Below are 15,834 nucleotides of genomic sequence, written 5' to 3'. Positions count from 1 at the left end.
TGTCTTTGTTTCTTTCTTCTGTATCCAACAATCGATTGATCCGATATAATACTAACCTTGGTGGTTTATACAAACGTTTTAATAGTGGACTGCTCCCTTGCGTGAAGATGAATGACTGAAAGGCTTTTTTTCTCCAGAAGCCCTTGATCAGGCAGTCAGTAATGATAACTAAACAGTGGTTATTGTGACATCTGTGACTCACTTAACACTGACCCGGCTCTCTTGTAATCTGTCCAGGGTTTGGCGGGGGAAAGAGGACCTCACGGCGAAAAGGTTGGTTTGGATCAGTGTGACTGATTTCTCTTCATCTCTCACACTGGCAATTGTAGTCATAGAGAAAAGAAAAGCTTCTTAAGTGGCTCTGGCTCTTGAACATTTTGATAAGCAAGGTCCCAATGTCCTTCATTCCACTGGATCCTGATTCCAACGTTAGCAGGTTCCCACGGGATGACGTGCAGTGGGGCTGGTAGTTAACCCCTGAAACCCCATATGGTTGAACATAGTCTCTCAGGGCCTGTGGTGTAATGGTGATTTATTTTTCCCGGTGCTACGGTATTTTAATTACGTCACATGTGTGTACAGTACATACTGTACATGTGCGCATTCGCACAGAACAGCTGATATACTGTAGTGTACCAGTAAGACGCGCAAACGCGGGAAGCGAACGCAGCTGAGACCCTGCAGATCATGTCTGTCTGTCTGTCTGTCTGTGTGTCTGTCCCGCTGTTACTGTATATGTGGACCTGGCCCCTTTTGTGCCCATATATGGAGCTGAGTGGACCTGGCCCCTTTTGTGCCCATATATGGAGCTGAGTGATTGCTGATGCAACACACTCCATATTTGGATAGCGGGACAGACACACAGACACACACACAGACATGATCTGCTAGGTCTCATAGTAAGTGCTCACTGCATTCGCAATCACTGCGTTCGCAATGAGAGTCACCTCGTGACGAGCCCAGCATTAGAAAATATATTCTTAATGAACTTAATGTAATGATTAATATTAATTGTACTTTTACAGGTTTACAGGTGTATAAATAGTAATAGGAAACATTTAGAAAATCTTCTCAAAGAATGCCTTGAATTATAGGATCTGAAAAAAGTGTAGGCTATAATTGAAAGAAAGAATGTCAACACACTGCAGATGTAATGGTGGGAAAACAAAACCGATGTTTTAAATGTAATTCTAGTCTCAGTTACATGCATTGTTTCTCTATCGGTGGTGCTCAAACATTTTCATGTCAAGGACTGCCAAAATTGTATGTATTTGGCCGCCGACCCCCATCTCAAAATATGTTAGTCCAGGCACCCCCAGAAGCAAAGATATGAGTTAAAAACGTTCGCTGTGATAGAATATAATATTCAAAGATTTGCACACATTTTCACAATTTTTTAGTTTTTTTAGTTTTGAGTTTGTTTTGCAGATCTGCAAGCTCGTAGTGTGGTAGCGTAGCACCGAGTGCCATGCTACAAGCTTCTGCTATTTTTCAATAGCTAAAGTTTAAAATAATGGTTAAAGTGGGAAAAGCTAAGGTGACACAGTCAGATGCTTAAGTGGTGAAAACTGAAACTTGTACGTTGTAAGGCTATAACTCCATCATATTCTCTTTCTGACCCCAACACCTCTATGTGATTAGGGAGACCGGGGAGCATCTGGTTTAGATGGACGAGCTGGTCTAGACGGCAAACCAGGAGTGCCAGGCGTGGCAGGCCAGAGGGTCGGTGAACTAACCCTCTCCAAGCACACCGTATACAGAAGCACACAGTACATCAGTGCTTTTCAACCCCATGGCCCATTATTTATTCTGCATTTGAGCCACGGACCACCATTTGACGAGATTTAGCCTCTCAGACCCCAAATTGTGTAGTCTTCTTGTAAATTAAGTAATACAGATGTTTAACAATAATTTAACTCTTCTAACTCTTCTAACTCATAACATGAAACCAAATTGACACGTACAGGTCCATTTGGTTTCATTTTATGCTCCCAAGAGTTAAAAATCTATTAAGGGTCCATTTGGTTACCAACTCAAAATCATGTATCTGGGGACCACCTGGAACTCCCTCAAGGTCAAGGACCACTGGTGGTCCCCCGACCACTGGTTGAAAACCACTGCAGTAGATTAATGTCACTGCAAGGTAAACTTGGGTGTCACTAATGCAAACCTTTTCCTTTCCTACAGGGAGACCCGGGGAAGCAAGGCGATCCAGGAAGAGACGTGAGTTGTCAATATTGTTGTTAACAAAGAAAAGTATGCTGGTGATTAAATAATGTGTCTGACCATGTACCTTCCCCACATTTTGCATATTTACTTTAAATTATATTCCATAATAACAACACAAAAAAACATATTCAAATCAATATTGAGGTTGAGGTATTTGGTCAAACATAATGTGATACCGGTATTTGATTTTGTACATATCGCCCCACCTTGATCTATGCACATACATGGATGTACCGTAGATTGATTGATTTGATTACATACTTTATTAACAGCACAGAAAGTACAATTCTATACAAAAGTATGCTAAAAGGATTAAACCCAAGAAAGCACTATGGCTTGTTTCCATTGGGGTCCTGGGTATTCAATTAATCGTAGTGACAAACAATAATATACAATATGAGAGGAGGAGGCACTGGAGCAGCTCAGACAATGTAGGCCCTTACTTTATCAGGGTACAGGTAAAAAGAGACACCATTACTTTATCAGGGTACAGGTAAAAAGAGACACCATTACTTTATCAGGGTACAGGTAAAAAGAGACACCATTACTTTATCAGGGTACAGGTAAAAAGAGACACCATTACTTTATCAGGGTACAGGTAAAAAGAGACACCATTACTTTATCAGGGTACAGGTAAAAAGAGACACCATTACTTTATCAGGGTACAGGTAAAAAGAGACACCATTACTTTATCAGGGTACAGGTAAAAAGAGACACCATTACTTTATCAGGGTACAGGTAAAAAGAGACACCATTACTTTATCAGGGTACAGGTAAAAAGAGACACCATTTAGATGTTTCAGTTACATCTTCGTCAGGTCAGGGCCTAAATTGTCTGAGCTGCTCCAGTGCCTCCTTCTCTCATGATACATGTCCTGCTTCCGAGATGCACCAGTAATATACAATACTATCATATAAACATCATATAAACAACAGTTCACGAGGGCTGTGTGTGAAGGGGGGGTGGGGGGGGTGTTCGAATAACATTCTGGTTCCTCAATCACAAGGTGCAGAAGCAACAGATAAAGATGAATGACAATATTAGGATACGAATCATGCCCAGATATTTTATCGTTATTATTGTTCAACTTTATTTCGTTTTTGCAAACGAGTTAATACCAGACAACATTATGTTATGTCATTATTACATATATGCAGGTATACTGTAGGCCCTATGTTTAGCTCAGGCTCTGACAGTGTTGATTTTGACAGAAATATTTGATTTAGTTTTAGCCAAAGTCTTTTGAGTACAATTTAATTTAGTTTTAGTCCTATTTTTGTCATCTGAAAAGTTTTAGTTTTAGTGTAGTTTTAGTCGACTAAATCTACAGTTGATTTTGTCGACAAAAATGATTTTGGCAGGCCTTGATGGCATCGTAATGCCTGATTTTACTCTTGGTTGCATCTGAAAGCCGATAGCCGATCTACAAGCTCAGCGTTGAGTTTAGATCAACTATCTTCAGAGCGCAACACCCGAGCGCAACCACACATGACTGATTGATTGAAATTTGCATTGACAGTTAGTAGGATGGGTACAGTTCAAACGAAGGTACAGTTAGTAGGATGGGTACAGTTCATTGACAGTTAGTAGGATGGGTACAGTTCAAACGAAGGTACAGTTAGTAGGATGGGTACAGTTCATTCACAGTTAGTAGGATGGGTACAGTTAGTAGGATGGGTACAGTTCATTCACAGTTAGTAGGATGGGTACAGTTCATTCACAGTTAGTAGGATGGGTACAGTTAGTAGGATGGGTACAGTTCATTCACAGTTAGTAGGATGGGTACAGTTAGTAGGATGGGTACAGTTCATTCACAGTTAGTAGGATGGGTACAGTTCATTCACAGTTAGTAGGATGGGTACAGTTCAAACGAAGGTACAGTTAGTAGGATGGGTACAGTTCAAACGAAGGTACAGGTCAAAACAAAACTGCTACGGGGATGAAACCAGAAAAAGCACTAAGACTTGTTTATGTACATCAGGGGCCTCCATTTTCAATTCATCATGTCTTTTAGTTGTACTGTATCTCTTCTCCATTAGTCCCTCCCTTATTTTATCTGTGAAAAAAGGTAGTCGACGCATCATTTTCTTTGTCATAGTTTTAGTAGACGAAATCAACACTGGGTTCTCACAGTGCTCTGGTATAATAATAACTGTATTAACCACAGAAACTGATTAGTGTCCATGAGCGTTTAAAAGTTTGATGAATTGTAAGGCTATTTTGGGGTATGAAATTATGTTTAATATAATACCCCTGGGCAGTGGGCGCTGTGATGTGTGGACTGACTGAAGCATAGCACAGTAGAGTAGGGTATCCAATGTGAACACGAATCTTAGATGAGTGAAGCAATCGTTGACACTGCAGGAAGGAGCCCCCGTCTGTGTAGCATTTGAGAAATCCTAATAGAAGCTTATTTTCTGTCCCTTCCAGCACACATCTCTGATTTTCCTTTTTTCTGAGTTTCTTACGTGATCTTTTTTATTAAGGAATTATAATAGTAGCTGATAGAGTTACAAAAATTCACTAGTTATGTACTGCATGCACGGTGCCAAACCACTTTTCACATTTCAAGCTTTCAAATAAGGCTCACTTAATGCTAATTGTCGTGCTCAGATAAGAATTTAGAGCTGACAGGCAGTATGTATACGAATATTCTTCATTATTATAGATAGAGGTTGAGCCAATATTTTCATGTTCTATCACTTCAGCTGCTAAACATTCATATTAAGAATTAACCAAGAAACTTAATAGAATAGAATATGTTTAGCCATCCAAACATATTATAGTGCAATACTTTTAGGTTTAAAATCCCTAATCCTTAGGGTTGCAGTAATAAATATCTCCAAACACGGCTGTGTTCACCAAATCTTCACCAACAGCCACAATAATGGCAGCCATCTCTTAGACCAGTGGTTTTTAACTAGTCGTCCAGGGACCACCAGTGGTCCTTGAGGGGTTTCCCGTTGGTCCCCAGCTAATTGATGGAGAGTTGGTAACCAAATGGATTCTTATTAGATCTTTAACTCTTAGATCTTAACTCTTAAATCTTAAAAAATTTAACCAAATGGACCGTAACAGGTCCATTTGGTTTCATTTGTTATTAGACTATAGTCTACTTACAAGAAGTCTACATAAAAATAATTCTTATTTTGATCGTTTCCCTGTTCTCTCCTATGGTACCACATCAATACAGCGTACAAGTCTTATCCAACTACAACTAAATATTCTTTAGTTTTGGGTCTGCGAGGTCAAAATCTCATCAAATCGTGGTCTGTGGCTTACATTCTGAATAAATAATGGAGCTTGATATGAAAAAGGTTGAAAACCACTGTCTTAGACTTTACTGTACATGTACAGCAGAGGGCAATGTGGACTTGTTGACACTCCTGTTTTATCCAATCCCATTGAACCCTGTTGTTTACATGCATTCAATACTGGCCATGGCTCTTGTTCTTGAAATTAGAGCTGTTTCGTAAAAACCTGTTGTGTAAAAACAAGGGCTTATGTCCTCTGCCTGAGCATGACCTCTTAAAGCAAGCAGCTGTCTCTGCAGGCGTGGAGAATTCAGTACACAATATTACTCTGAAGGTGTAAAAATTGACCTATTAACTTATTAAACCTATTATTGACTTATTGACCTATTGACTTATTAAAGTATGTACTAAAGTATGTACAGTACAATTTTTTGTAACTTTTTACTTATAATGGAGTATTTCCAATTTGCAATAGTTTGACTTCTACTCCACTACATCTCAGAGGCAAATGTACTTTTACTCCACTACAATTATTTGAAAACTTTAGTTACTAGTTACATTGCAGATATAAATTATTATATTATCAAACATACATTAACCACGTTACCCCTATTTTGAACACAGGCTATTTGAAAATAGCTTATCTACAAGCTTTTAGATCTGCAATTGTAAAACACTATATTTTGATGCGAGAGATTTTGATGTACTGTAAGAGTATTTTTATATTGTGGTATTGCTATTTTTGTAAATTATTTTTGTAAATTATCTGAGTACTTCTTCCACCACTGGTTACAGTATGGTACTGTACAGTAGTCAAGATTTGATTGATGCATGATGACACCATTTTGCTGCACCTGGAATACATTTTACTTTGTGTCTCCTCGCCCCATAGTGCTTTGTGAATGAGCCCAAGTCTTTTTCCTGTCATAATAGTTTTGGGGGGAGGGGGGCAGTCGAAACACAGCCGAAAGCCGTACAACAGCATCAAACAAAAATGTTCTGTCAAACCATGTGACTTCCATTGGAAATGCATTGGAGCGGCCATGACACTTACAACTTGTTTACATCTACCATGCAACATTGTTGTATGCTAGATGTGGTGTAATATGATCATGTCTCCTAGACTTTGTTAGTAATCTAGGCTGCAGAAGTGTGCACCAGTTGAAGATGGGAGATGACCTTTTGCTGAGCCCAGAGTATAAAGAGTTGGAGACTATGGTGCGCACTGCGCAGATAGTTATATAAACCTAGCTAATGTATTAACTAAATATTACAATAAAAAGGTGCATAGGCATTCTTCCAATATACGGTCAGGCTGGTCAGCTAAACATCTTCTAAAAATAGCCAAAGACATCTAATTTAAACTTTTATTGACATTCGTTCCATATATGGAGCGTACACACTGAAGGCTGTAACTCCCAAATTAGGATTAGTTTTAGGCACCTTCAGCATAACCTTTTCCTGTTAGAAAACAACTAAAAGTAGCCTCCTGTCTGTGTGTCTCCAGAGAGAGATCCATTTATTTCAGTATTACTATTCCACATAATGTCCACATGAAGGTTTTTGGACAACTTCTCTATATACACCATTTTACCTGAAATGTACTTATAATTTATTTATTTATTTTAAAGTTAATACATACGGTTTCTGACTACAGTATGTCTTTCCAAAATATCACGATTGGACCCTGCCGCGTTTGTTTTGGAGCGGTACTTCCATGGTTTTGTTTCAAACTGAATTCTGGGAATAGCAGTTCTAACAGACCATATAGTCATATAATGCAATGACAATGAAGCTACCAGACTATCTACTTCTCCAAAGTAAGTGATACCAGGCCACAGCCGCAATACTAGTGGGAGCGACAACGATCTGTCATTCGTGGAATGAGCAACACACTAAACGTGTGTAGCGCCCCCAAAAATGTGCTAAAATGGTTGGTATTCCATTTTTTCTTTTTCTTTTTTTTATAAATACACTTTTATTCAAAGAATATGAGCATGCCATTATATGCAAGTTTCACAGAAAGAAAAGAAAATACAACTTTTATATTTTCTCCCACAACTCCCTCCCCATCCACCCAGCATCTTTCCCCACGAGGCCAGACATACAAACAACATATACAGATAGCCGGTATTCTATTTCAACCCTTGCTTTGAGTTGCTTAGTGGATTGGTAGATTGCACACTCTCACAGTAATAAGGAAAAAACAACACATAATGGCCATTTTTGCACTATTCATTTTACACTCTATTAATTATCAAACTCGGTAGCGTGTGGAAGCCGCAACAACTTGGCAAGTTGGCACCTTCTCCTCATACTGGTCACCAACCTAGACACATTTTGCAGTGGGATGGCATCCCATTCCTCAACCAGGTTTTGTTGCAAGTAGGACTGTCAAAATGACAGAGTTAACTGAGTTAATTATTTTGTGAAATTAATTAGATAGTTAACAGACAAATGTTAACGCAATTAATGCATGCTTAGATGACTTGCCCCATATCCATCTGATTATACATATGAATAGTTTGACAGCCCTAATACTAACACCATCCTACCACTCTGGATTTGTTAAAAAGAATAAAACATACATACATACTGTACACATACATACATGGCATATTTTGGACATACTGTACAGTAGTTTGAATGGTGATTAATCATGATTAAATAGCTGTGAATAATCCAATTTTTTATCTTTTGACTGCCCTAATTGCAAGTCATCCAATATGGTTCTGTTGGTCACTCTAGCACATGCAGCACGCCCAAGCTGATTCCTGTTCAATTGGGTTGAAGTCCATCCTCTCCACTCCCAAATTCTGGAGGTGCTCTGTGTTGATCCTGGCTCTGTGGGGGCGAGCATTGTCATCCTGGAGGATGCCGTTACGTCCCAGATTCTGAAGATTCTGCATTGAGATTGCATTCAATGATGACAAGTTCTGTCTCGCCTATGAGAGAGATACTGCCCCATACCATACCAAGTGTTGTGGCTGCGTATGGATCTTCCAGACGCTACTGAGTTCCCCCACTGAGTGTAAAATCTATAAAGTAAAAAAATGGCCAATATGTATTGTTTTATGCCCATATTACTGTGTGAGAGTGCAATCATCAAATCCACTAAGCAACTCAAAGCAAAGGTCAATACCAACCACTTGTCATTTTGGCTTTTTTTTTTTTTGAGGCGCTACTCACACGTTTAACTGTGTTGCTCATTCCACGAACGCCCGATCCTTACAAGCTATACCTCGTAAAGGTGACTAATCAACGACTAAAATCTATAAATGCACCACGCCTCTGTCTGTCTGTACGTTTGTCTTTGCATTAAAGCCGTACATATGTACGGCTTTAATGCACGTACCTCAAGAACCGTTGGTAGAGGGGTCACCAAAAAGACTATGAAATACACAGACTTTTAAGTGGTCAAGTAGGATCTAAGTTATCTTAGTTTATTTTCATGCAATCACTCCATGCTCCATAATGCACTGTTGTGTTTAACCAGGGTTTGCCAGGACTTCGAGGTGCACAGGGGCCTCCAGGCCCCATTGGTCCCACAGGCAGCGCAGGAACACTTGTGAGTACACGCCATTTCTTTCTGTGTCTTATTTATTTAAAATGTATTGCTTTGTTTTTATCTTATCAGTACTGCTGTTGTATTTCAGGGCAAAGCAGGAGTCGATGGCAAAGATGGGCTTCCTGGCAAGATGGTGATTGATGCAATACAAATACTCATCCCTCTCAATGACAATCCTCTGTGTGAATGGATGGATGGATCAGTGTTGGTTTTGACAACAAATGTATAGATTGATTTAGTTTTAGTCATATTCTTTTCGAATAAAATATATTTTTAGTCATCATAACTTAGTTTTTATATAGTTATTTAATTTTCGTCAGCGAAAAAAGGTAGTCAATGAACATTTTGTCATAGTTTTAGTGCGACCAAAGTGAATGGATGGATGTATGTCTTTTCCCTACCACTCTCTGACTCTGGCCCCTCCCCAATTTCAGTGAAACAGTGGTAGTAAAGACATGTCTTATGGCTGATGTGTACTGATCTACAGTCCCTCAGTTAGACAGTTCATTCTCCTCAGTGTGCCTGTTTGTTTAATAACATCTTCCTTCAGTGACTTGCTAATAAAATACAGTGAATAATGAATAACCCATTGCAGCAGCAATGCATTATTAAAGTTTTGCTGCTGTATGACAGTGTTGTTTGTTTGCTTTTATTGTTGTTTTTTGGTTGCAGGGTGAGGACGGTGTGCCAGGGGAAGATGGTAGAAAGGTATGTGTCGTCTGTTATTCAGATTAATAAAAATAATCAAATCAACTGACACTTAAAGTGATGTTTAACTTTAGAACCCTTCTGGGATCATTAGATACAGTATTTGATATTCATTTGATCAGATACAGCCCCTCTTATATAAGCCTATTGAACTTCAGACTCCAACCATCAACCATGTTAGACTGAAAATAAAACATTTTTCATTAAAAAAAACGAATGCTTTTTTTTTTTTAAACCACAGTCAAACAAACACAGTCAAACAATTACTTTAACTCAACAATTGAATTAAAGTAATATCACTGATATAAGTTATAAATTGTACAATTACAATTTAGACATTTAGCAGGCGCTCTTAATCCAGAGCGATTTACAGTAAGCAACAACACATGGTAACACATCAAATACAGTACATGAGCTAAGAACCTAACATCTGTCTAACAGTAGAATATCAATGAAACTATAAGTAGGCTATACACTATGGAATGCTATGTCTACATAATCTACTATCTAAATGACATACTGTAATGTAGCCTTTGTAATACGCCTGCAAGGTCATACATCTCCCGGTTGTCATTGTCGGCGTACAGCTCTTATTACCATTGTTGGAATTGTAATGTAAAGTGCATTATAAATACATTTATTATTATTGTCTTTAATCTGCAGGGCGACAAAGGAGATGGAGGCGCACCTGGAAGAGATGTCAGTTCCATTATGCTGTTATTCTTTCATCTGCTGTCCATTCATTTATCTGTCTTCACCCTTTTCCTGTTCTAAAGCCTGATTTATACTCCGTCGTACGACACCGTATAAATGAAGCATTACCCTCTCTCGTCCTTCTCTCTTCTTGTATTGATTTTGCTTTATTTCACTTTATTGCATTACACATGAGCCTTCCACCACACTTTCCTCCTCATGAATATCTCCCTCATGTGTGTGTTTATAAACTGTAGTTCGCTCCATCATTGATATTACCATCGCACTCTCACTCACCGTTGAATCAATAAGCCCCCCCGCGCAGCAGCTATATCGAAATGCATGCTCTAATGATCAGGGTTAGCCTTTAAGGGTGAGCCACTTCTGAGGGGGATGCAGAGGGGCTTCAAATGTCAGAGTGCCGTTTTCATGTGCAAATCAAAATGTATTATCTCTAGGACATCAGTGGAGGGCAGGCGGCCATGCCAGCCACCTGCTTTGATTTAGCAGTTGCGAGCATCAGTTTGTGTGTGTGTGTGTTTGTGTGTGTGTCTTGTGTAGGGACGTGATGGTCAGAAAGGCGATCGGGGCCTCGTTGGGCCTGTGGGGCCAGCTGGTCAGCCTGGGACTCAGGGAGTGCCTGGCAGCATTGGTCCTCCTGGGCAGGTAACGTACCGTGATATTCAACTGGCAGCCAGCAGAGCTTTCTTGTGGCCACTGGAACACATTCCATATTCCAATGTAAAAATAAATGTAACAAATTATTATTGGATGGTTGGTTGACTGTACATTATGACCATTTGAACATCAAAGTGTGGAAGGCACGTTACGCCACGCTGCCACTCAAGTGATTATTGGCCAATCACAGCGCATCTTTTACGGGACTTACAAACCTGAACATGCGCTCTGTGACGCACTCATGCTTCCGTGGGGCTTCGCAAGGAATCTCCCTTGAGCACATACTGTACGCTCCAGAAAGGGCGTCTATGGGGAGGGCTGTCTTACTTAATGTAGTCCAGGAAGGAAGTGAGACCAGTGTCTGTGATATCATGGACACTGCTAAAATCTAAAATATCTAAAGCCACATATTACACACATAAAGACCCCAGGAAAGTGTTCTAAATCTTCTAAACGTCATTAACGCATGCTCCCACACTCTACTATTGTGTTAATGTGTTGGATGATCACATTACAAGTACTGTACAAAAAAAACCCTCTTGTTTTGACATGCGCACTGCTTTGAGAGGAAATAAACTCAGCATAAAAAGTTTGGTAATTTTGGTTGGTTATTGCTCCCCTTTAATAATACCAATTGGTATTGTATTTTATATCACTTTTCATCGTTGATTAGTCACCTTTACAGTGACTAATCAGTGTTATAGGGAACTCAGTAGCGTGTGGAAAATCCATACACAGCCACAACAGCTTGGCACGGTTTGGCACCCCCTCCTCCTTGTCACTGACCTTATTCACAGCTATAAATGTTGTCTACGTTTCACTACTTAAAGAATAATGTGGCTTTCAACCATGTCCGCTACATTTCAGTAGCACATCAACATAAAAGAGCACAACAGGTGCGTTTTGAGAGCATTTCATCCATTTGCCATCCAATTTTGAATGGCTGTTTATTGTCCATTACACTGAAGAAAGAATTCTCCTTCTGCATCCATTAGCTTTTGAGTGCATTCGAAAATTCTCCATCTGCTACCAGTACATCTTCATGTACTTGTAGATTTTATACAGTATGTTTCATTCGACATCAATAGCCTCCTGGGCTGACTAGCTTTTATGGCTCATTCTCAATTGATACGTCATAAGAGCTTGTGCTCTTATAAGCCGGGTTCATTTCACTTTCACCTTCTTCTCAGCCTGTCTCCACTACTCTTCTCATGAAGATGCCTCCATGCCAGGGACCCCTTGCACTGAAATATCTAGGTTCTATTTCAATATCAAATCAAAGCCTGTGCATTATAAAGAACTGGCACAGAAATGAGCACATCAAACATCAAAAGGCATAAATGCATTATGAAGCAGGCCCTGATAAGTTACCATAATGGACATAATATGACCATTGTGTCCCATAGCACACAACAACCACGAACATGGTCTTGTGGCCCTCGACTTTAAGTCATTTTACAAGTGGCCCACTAATCTAGTGAAATACCCCTGGTATATCTTAAAGTGAAATTGACAATTCTGCAGTAAATATAAATTTAATTATGTACGTATTCTGTAGATAAGGATGCTTCTGCACACCTTGGAGTAAGTGACAGGTGTGATGAAGAAAACTATTCCAATCATATAGGAAAGAATATTCCTCGCTTGCATTGCATTTAAACTTAATTTGGACGGCGTTTCAGTCCATCCAACATCCTTCATCAACCTGTATACAGTATGTATGGCATGTTGTCTCAGCACTGCTGTCTGTCTGTGTCTTGCAGGTAGTGTATGTTAAAGGAGTAGCGGCGGAACCCATCCCTGGCCCCCAGGGGCCTCCAGGAACCCCAGTGAGTATGCATGACATTCCAGTATTCTAATCCTGATATTAATTATGTTTACTTTGCATTAATACTACTATAATATAGTATATATATATATAATATAGTATATATATATAATATAGTAATATCTGTGGATATTATATTATAATATCCACAGACCTGGTTTTCCTCATTGGTGTAGCACTGAGAAACACAGATAATTGAACCGCCTAGTGCAAATCTGCACGCCATTTGTCTTACGAAAGGCCAGCTGACTGGAACTCTGACAAAGTACAAAGGAAAAAGTAAAGGAAGACTCGGATACACATTCTCATTCATTGGGAATAATATGGTATTTGATATATGTATGTATGTATGTATGTATAGCAGAGCACCCACTGCCTAAACTAAAAAGGCTTCCAGAGGAAGCACACCTGCTTTTGATTTCTTACCAAAGGTACGGAGGAAGTCTGTACGAGTTCAATAATTCTTACCCCTGTGGATTTCACACTTCAGGGGTTCATATTATCTGTAGCAACATGCAGGAAGGAAAGAAAAGTAAAAGTGTGTGTGTGTGTGTGTGTGTGTGTGTGTGTGTGTGTGTGTGTGTGTGTGTGTGCGTGCGTGCGTGTGCACATGCGTGTATCTTTATCTGTGTATATACTTTATTCAGCACCCTACCACCGTCTTAAGGTGGTGACTGTGGCTCAGGAGGTAGAGCAGGTTGTCCAATGATCCATGGGTCGGCGGTTTGAATCTCAGCTCCTCCTGTCTCCATGTCTTAGTGTCCTTGGGAAAGACACTGACACTGGTTTCCGCCGCAATCGGTGTATGTGTGTGAATGGGTGAATGTAAATATAAATGTACCATTTTGCAGACTGCTGCATTTTCGGACCCGAATATTTGAGCACATTTCGGGTCCGCTGGTTTTCCGAAAAACGGCGTAACGCATCAGTCTGCAAGGACCGCAGCGAAAGGAAAAAAAACGCACACATTTGCAAACACCTTTACAGTATATCTTTTGGTTCTTAATCATTGTCCCCGCTCTGTCCTTCAGGGTGTGCCTGGGATCCCAGGAGCCGTGGGAGTCAGAGTAAGTCAATGTTGTCTTTATTGATCTGGGTGTTCCCTGCATCAGTAAGCAGCCAGTCATTCCTGTAACTGTATGGATTCTCTCCGTTGCAGGGGGAGAGGGGCGCGCATGGGCTCAAAGGTGACACGGTAAGTTCATGTAACAATACGGCCTCCATAATAGCCACAGTGTGATATGAATGAGGTTCTGTGTGTTTGGAGCTGACATTATTGATGAGAATGCTGCGTTGTTGACAGGGCGACCCTGGGGAAGATGGAGCGCCGGGCAAACCGGGAACCGCAGTGGTAAGACCAGTCAGATCGTCACCTGGAGGCAGGCTACTTGCAGTCGTGTAAAGCACTGGTTCCCAAACTTTTTCATGTCAAGGACCCCCAAATTGACACTAATTAGCCCACGGACCCCCATTTGAAAATATATGCCAGGGACCCCCATAAGAGAATATTGTCACAGCTCTAGCAGTGATTCTCAAACCGTTTAATTTCAAGGACCCCCAGTTTGACCTGCATTAGGCTACGGACCCCTATTTGATGGCATTTCTATCTCTGGGACCCCCATTTTATATTGTAAATCAATGTTAATTTAACTGAGAGTGTACCAATGGAACCAAATGGACCGTTACGGGTCCATTTGGTTCCATTTGTACACTCACAGAGTTACAGACCCATAAGGGTCCATTTGGTTCCAAACTATCATTTAGCTGGGACCCCCTGGAACTCCCTCAAGGACCCCTGGGGGTCCCCGGACCCCACTTTGGGAACTACTGGTGTAAAGTAACTAAGTGCATTTACTCAAGTACTGTACTTAAGTACAATTTTGAGGTATTTGTACTTCACTTGAGTATTTCCGATTTCCAATACTTTTACTTCTCCACTACATCTCAGAGGCAAATATTGTACTTTTACTCCACTACATTTATTTGACAGCTTTAGTTTACACTAGTTACATTGTAGATTTGGATTATTATTACTAAACATACATTATCCACTACATTAACCACGCGATGAGACGCATTGTGAGCTTGTAGATTTTTATGCATTTGAAAACTTGTGAAAGGAACGTTCTGCATAATGAGTACCTTCTACTTTAGGTACATTTTGATACTAACACTTTTATTCAAGTACATTTAGAAATCAGGACTTTTACTACTTCGCTTCCACTGACACTGTTGCATCTCTTGTCCTCATTCATGTCAGGACGTACAGAAGGCCCTGGGCATCCTTGGGATTCAGGTATGTGGGACACACAGTCATACATGTTGTTGTTACATCGGGCTCTTAGAAACGGAACAATGTGTGCTTTAATACGGAAAAGATGTTCATGAAAGAGCAACTGCTTAGATTGAATAATCTGTAATTAATATCTACTAGGATGGTGCCATTCATGCACCAGCCTACTTGAGCCCATGCATGTCGGGAATCATTACTTGTTTACAATATATTGTATTGCCTATTTGCGGCACAAACGTTGCGCAAAGCTCGGTCAATCTGTTAAAACTGCTTGAATTACGTCAAGTGGATACCAGGTCTATGGACTTTTAATGTTTGTTTAGAGCCTAATTAAAGTGAGGGGCGCTCTTAACATCTATGTCATCATACATCTCGTTCTGGCCAATCACAATTTGCGTCCTCACTTTTGTCTTCAATGTTTGTGTTTACACACTTTAATGTTTGTGTAGGGTAGTTATAATGATTTTTTTTGCCAGCCAAGTCTATGGACTTTAATGTTTGTTTAAAGGCAGTACAGTAAATGACAACGTAAGACGTCATCTGGCTGATATAAATACTGCCCTCGCTGGCGCCCCTCACTTC

At 40.0% G+C, this 15,834-nt stretch overlaps 1 protein-coding gene across 1 annotated transcript in view; it reads left to right on the top strand.

Annotated features, from left to right (window-relative positions):
- Positions 1–1,688: 1,688 nt before the first annotated feature.
- Positions 1,689–15,834, top strand: part of LOC308331803 (uncharacterized protein) — a 50,541-nt gene continuing 36,395 nt past the window's right edge. The window contains exons 1-12 of the mRNA XM_080787300.1: positions 1,689–1,722; positions 2,188–2,223; positions 8,981–9,052; positions 9,141–9,185; positions 9,725–9,760; positions 10,424–10,459; positions 11,015–11,119; positions 12,895–12,960; positions 13,991–14,026; positions 14,119–14,154; positions 14,263–14,310; positions 15,220–15,255. Of these exons, the coding sequence (XP_080643426.1) occupies positions 9,183–9,185; positions 9,725–9,760; positions 10,424–10,459; positions 11,015–11,119; positions 12,895–12,960; positions 13,991–14,026; positions 14,119–14,154; positions 14,263–14,310; positions 15,220–15,255 (402 nt within the window). The 5' untranslated portion in view covers positions 1,689–1,722; positions 2,188–2,223; positions 8,981–9,052; positions 9,141–9,182. The remainder of the gene's footprint in view (positions 1,723–2,187; positions 2,224–8,980; positions 9,053–9,140; positions 9,186–9,724; positions 9,761–10,423; positions 10,460–11,014; positions 11,120–12,894; positions 12,961–13,990; positions 14,027–14,118; positions 14,155–14,262; positions 14,311–15,219; positions 15,256–15,834) is intronic.

This window comes from Protomyctophum bolini (genome assembly GCF_963924005.1).
Source record: "Protomyctophum bolini genome assembly, chromosome: 2".
NCBI lineage: Eukaryota > Metazoa > Chordata > Actinopteri > Myctophiformes > Myctophidae > Protomyctophum > Protomyctophum bolini.
The sequence above is the reverse complement of the archived record's forward strand: the minus strand, read 5'-3'. Positions and strand labels throughout refer to the sequence as shown.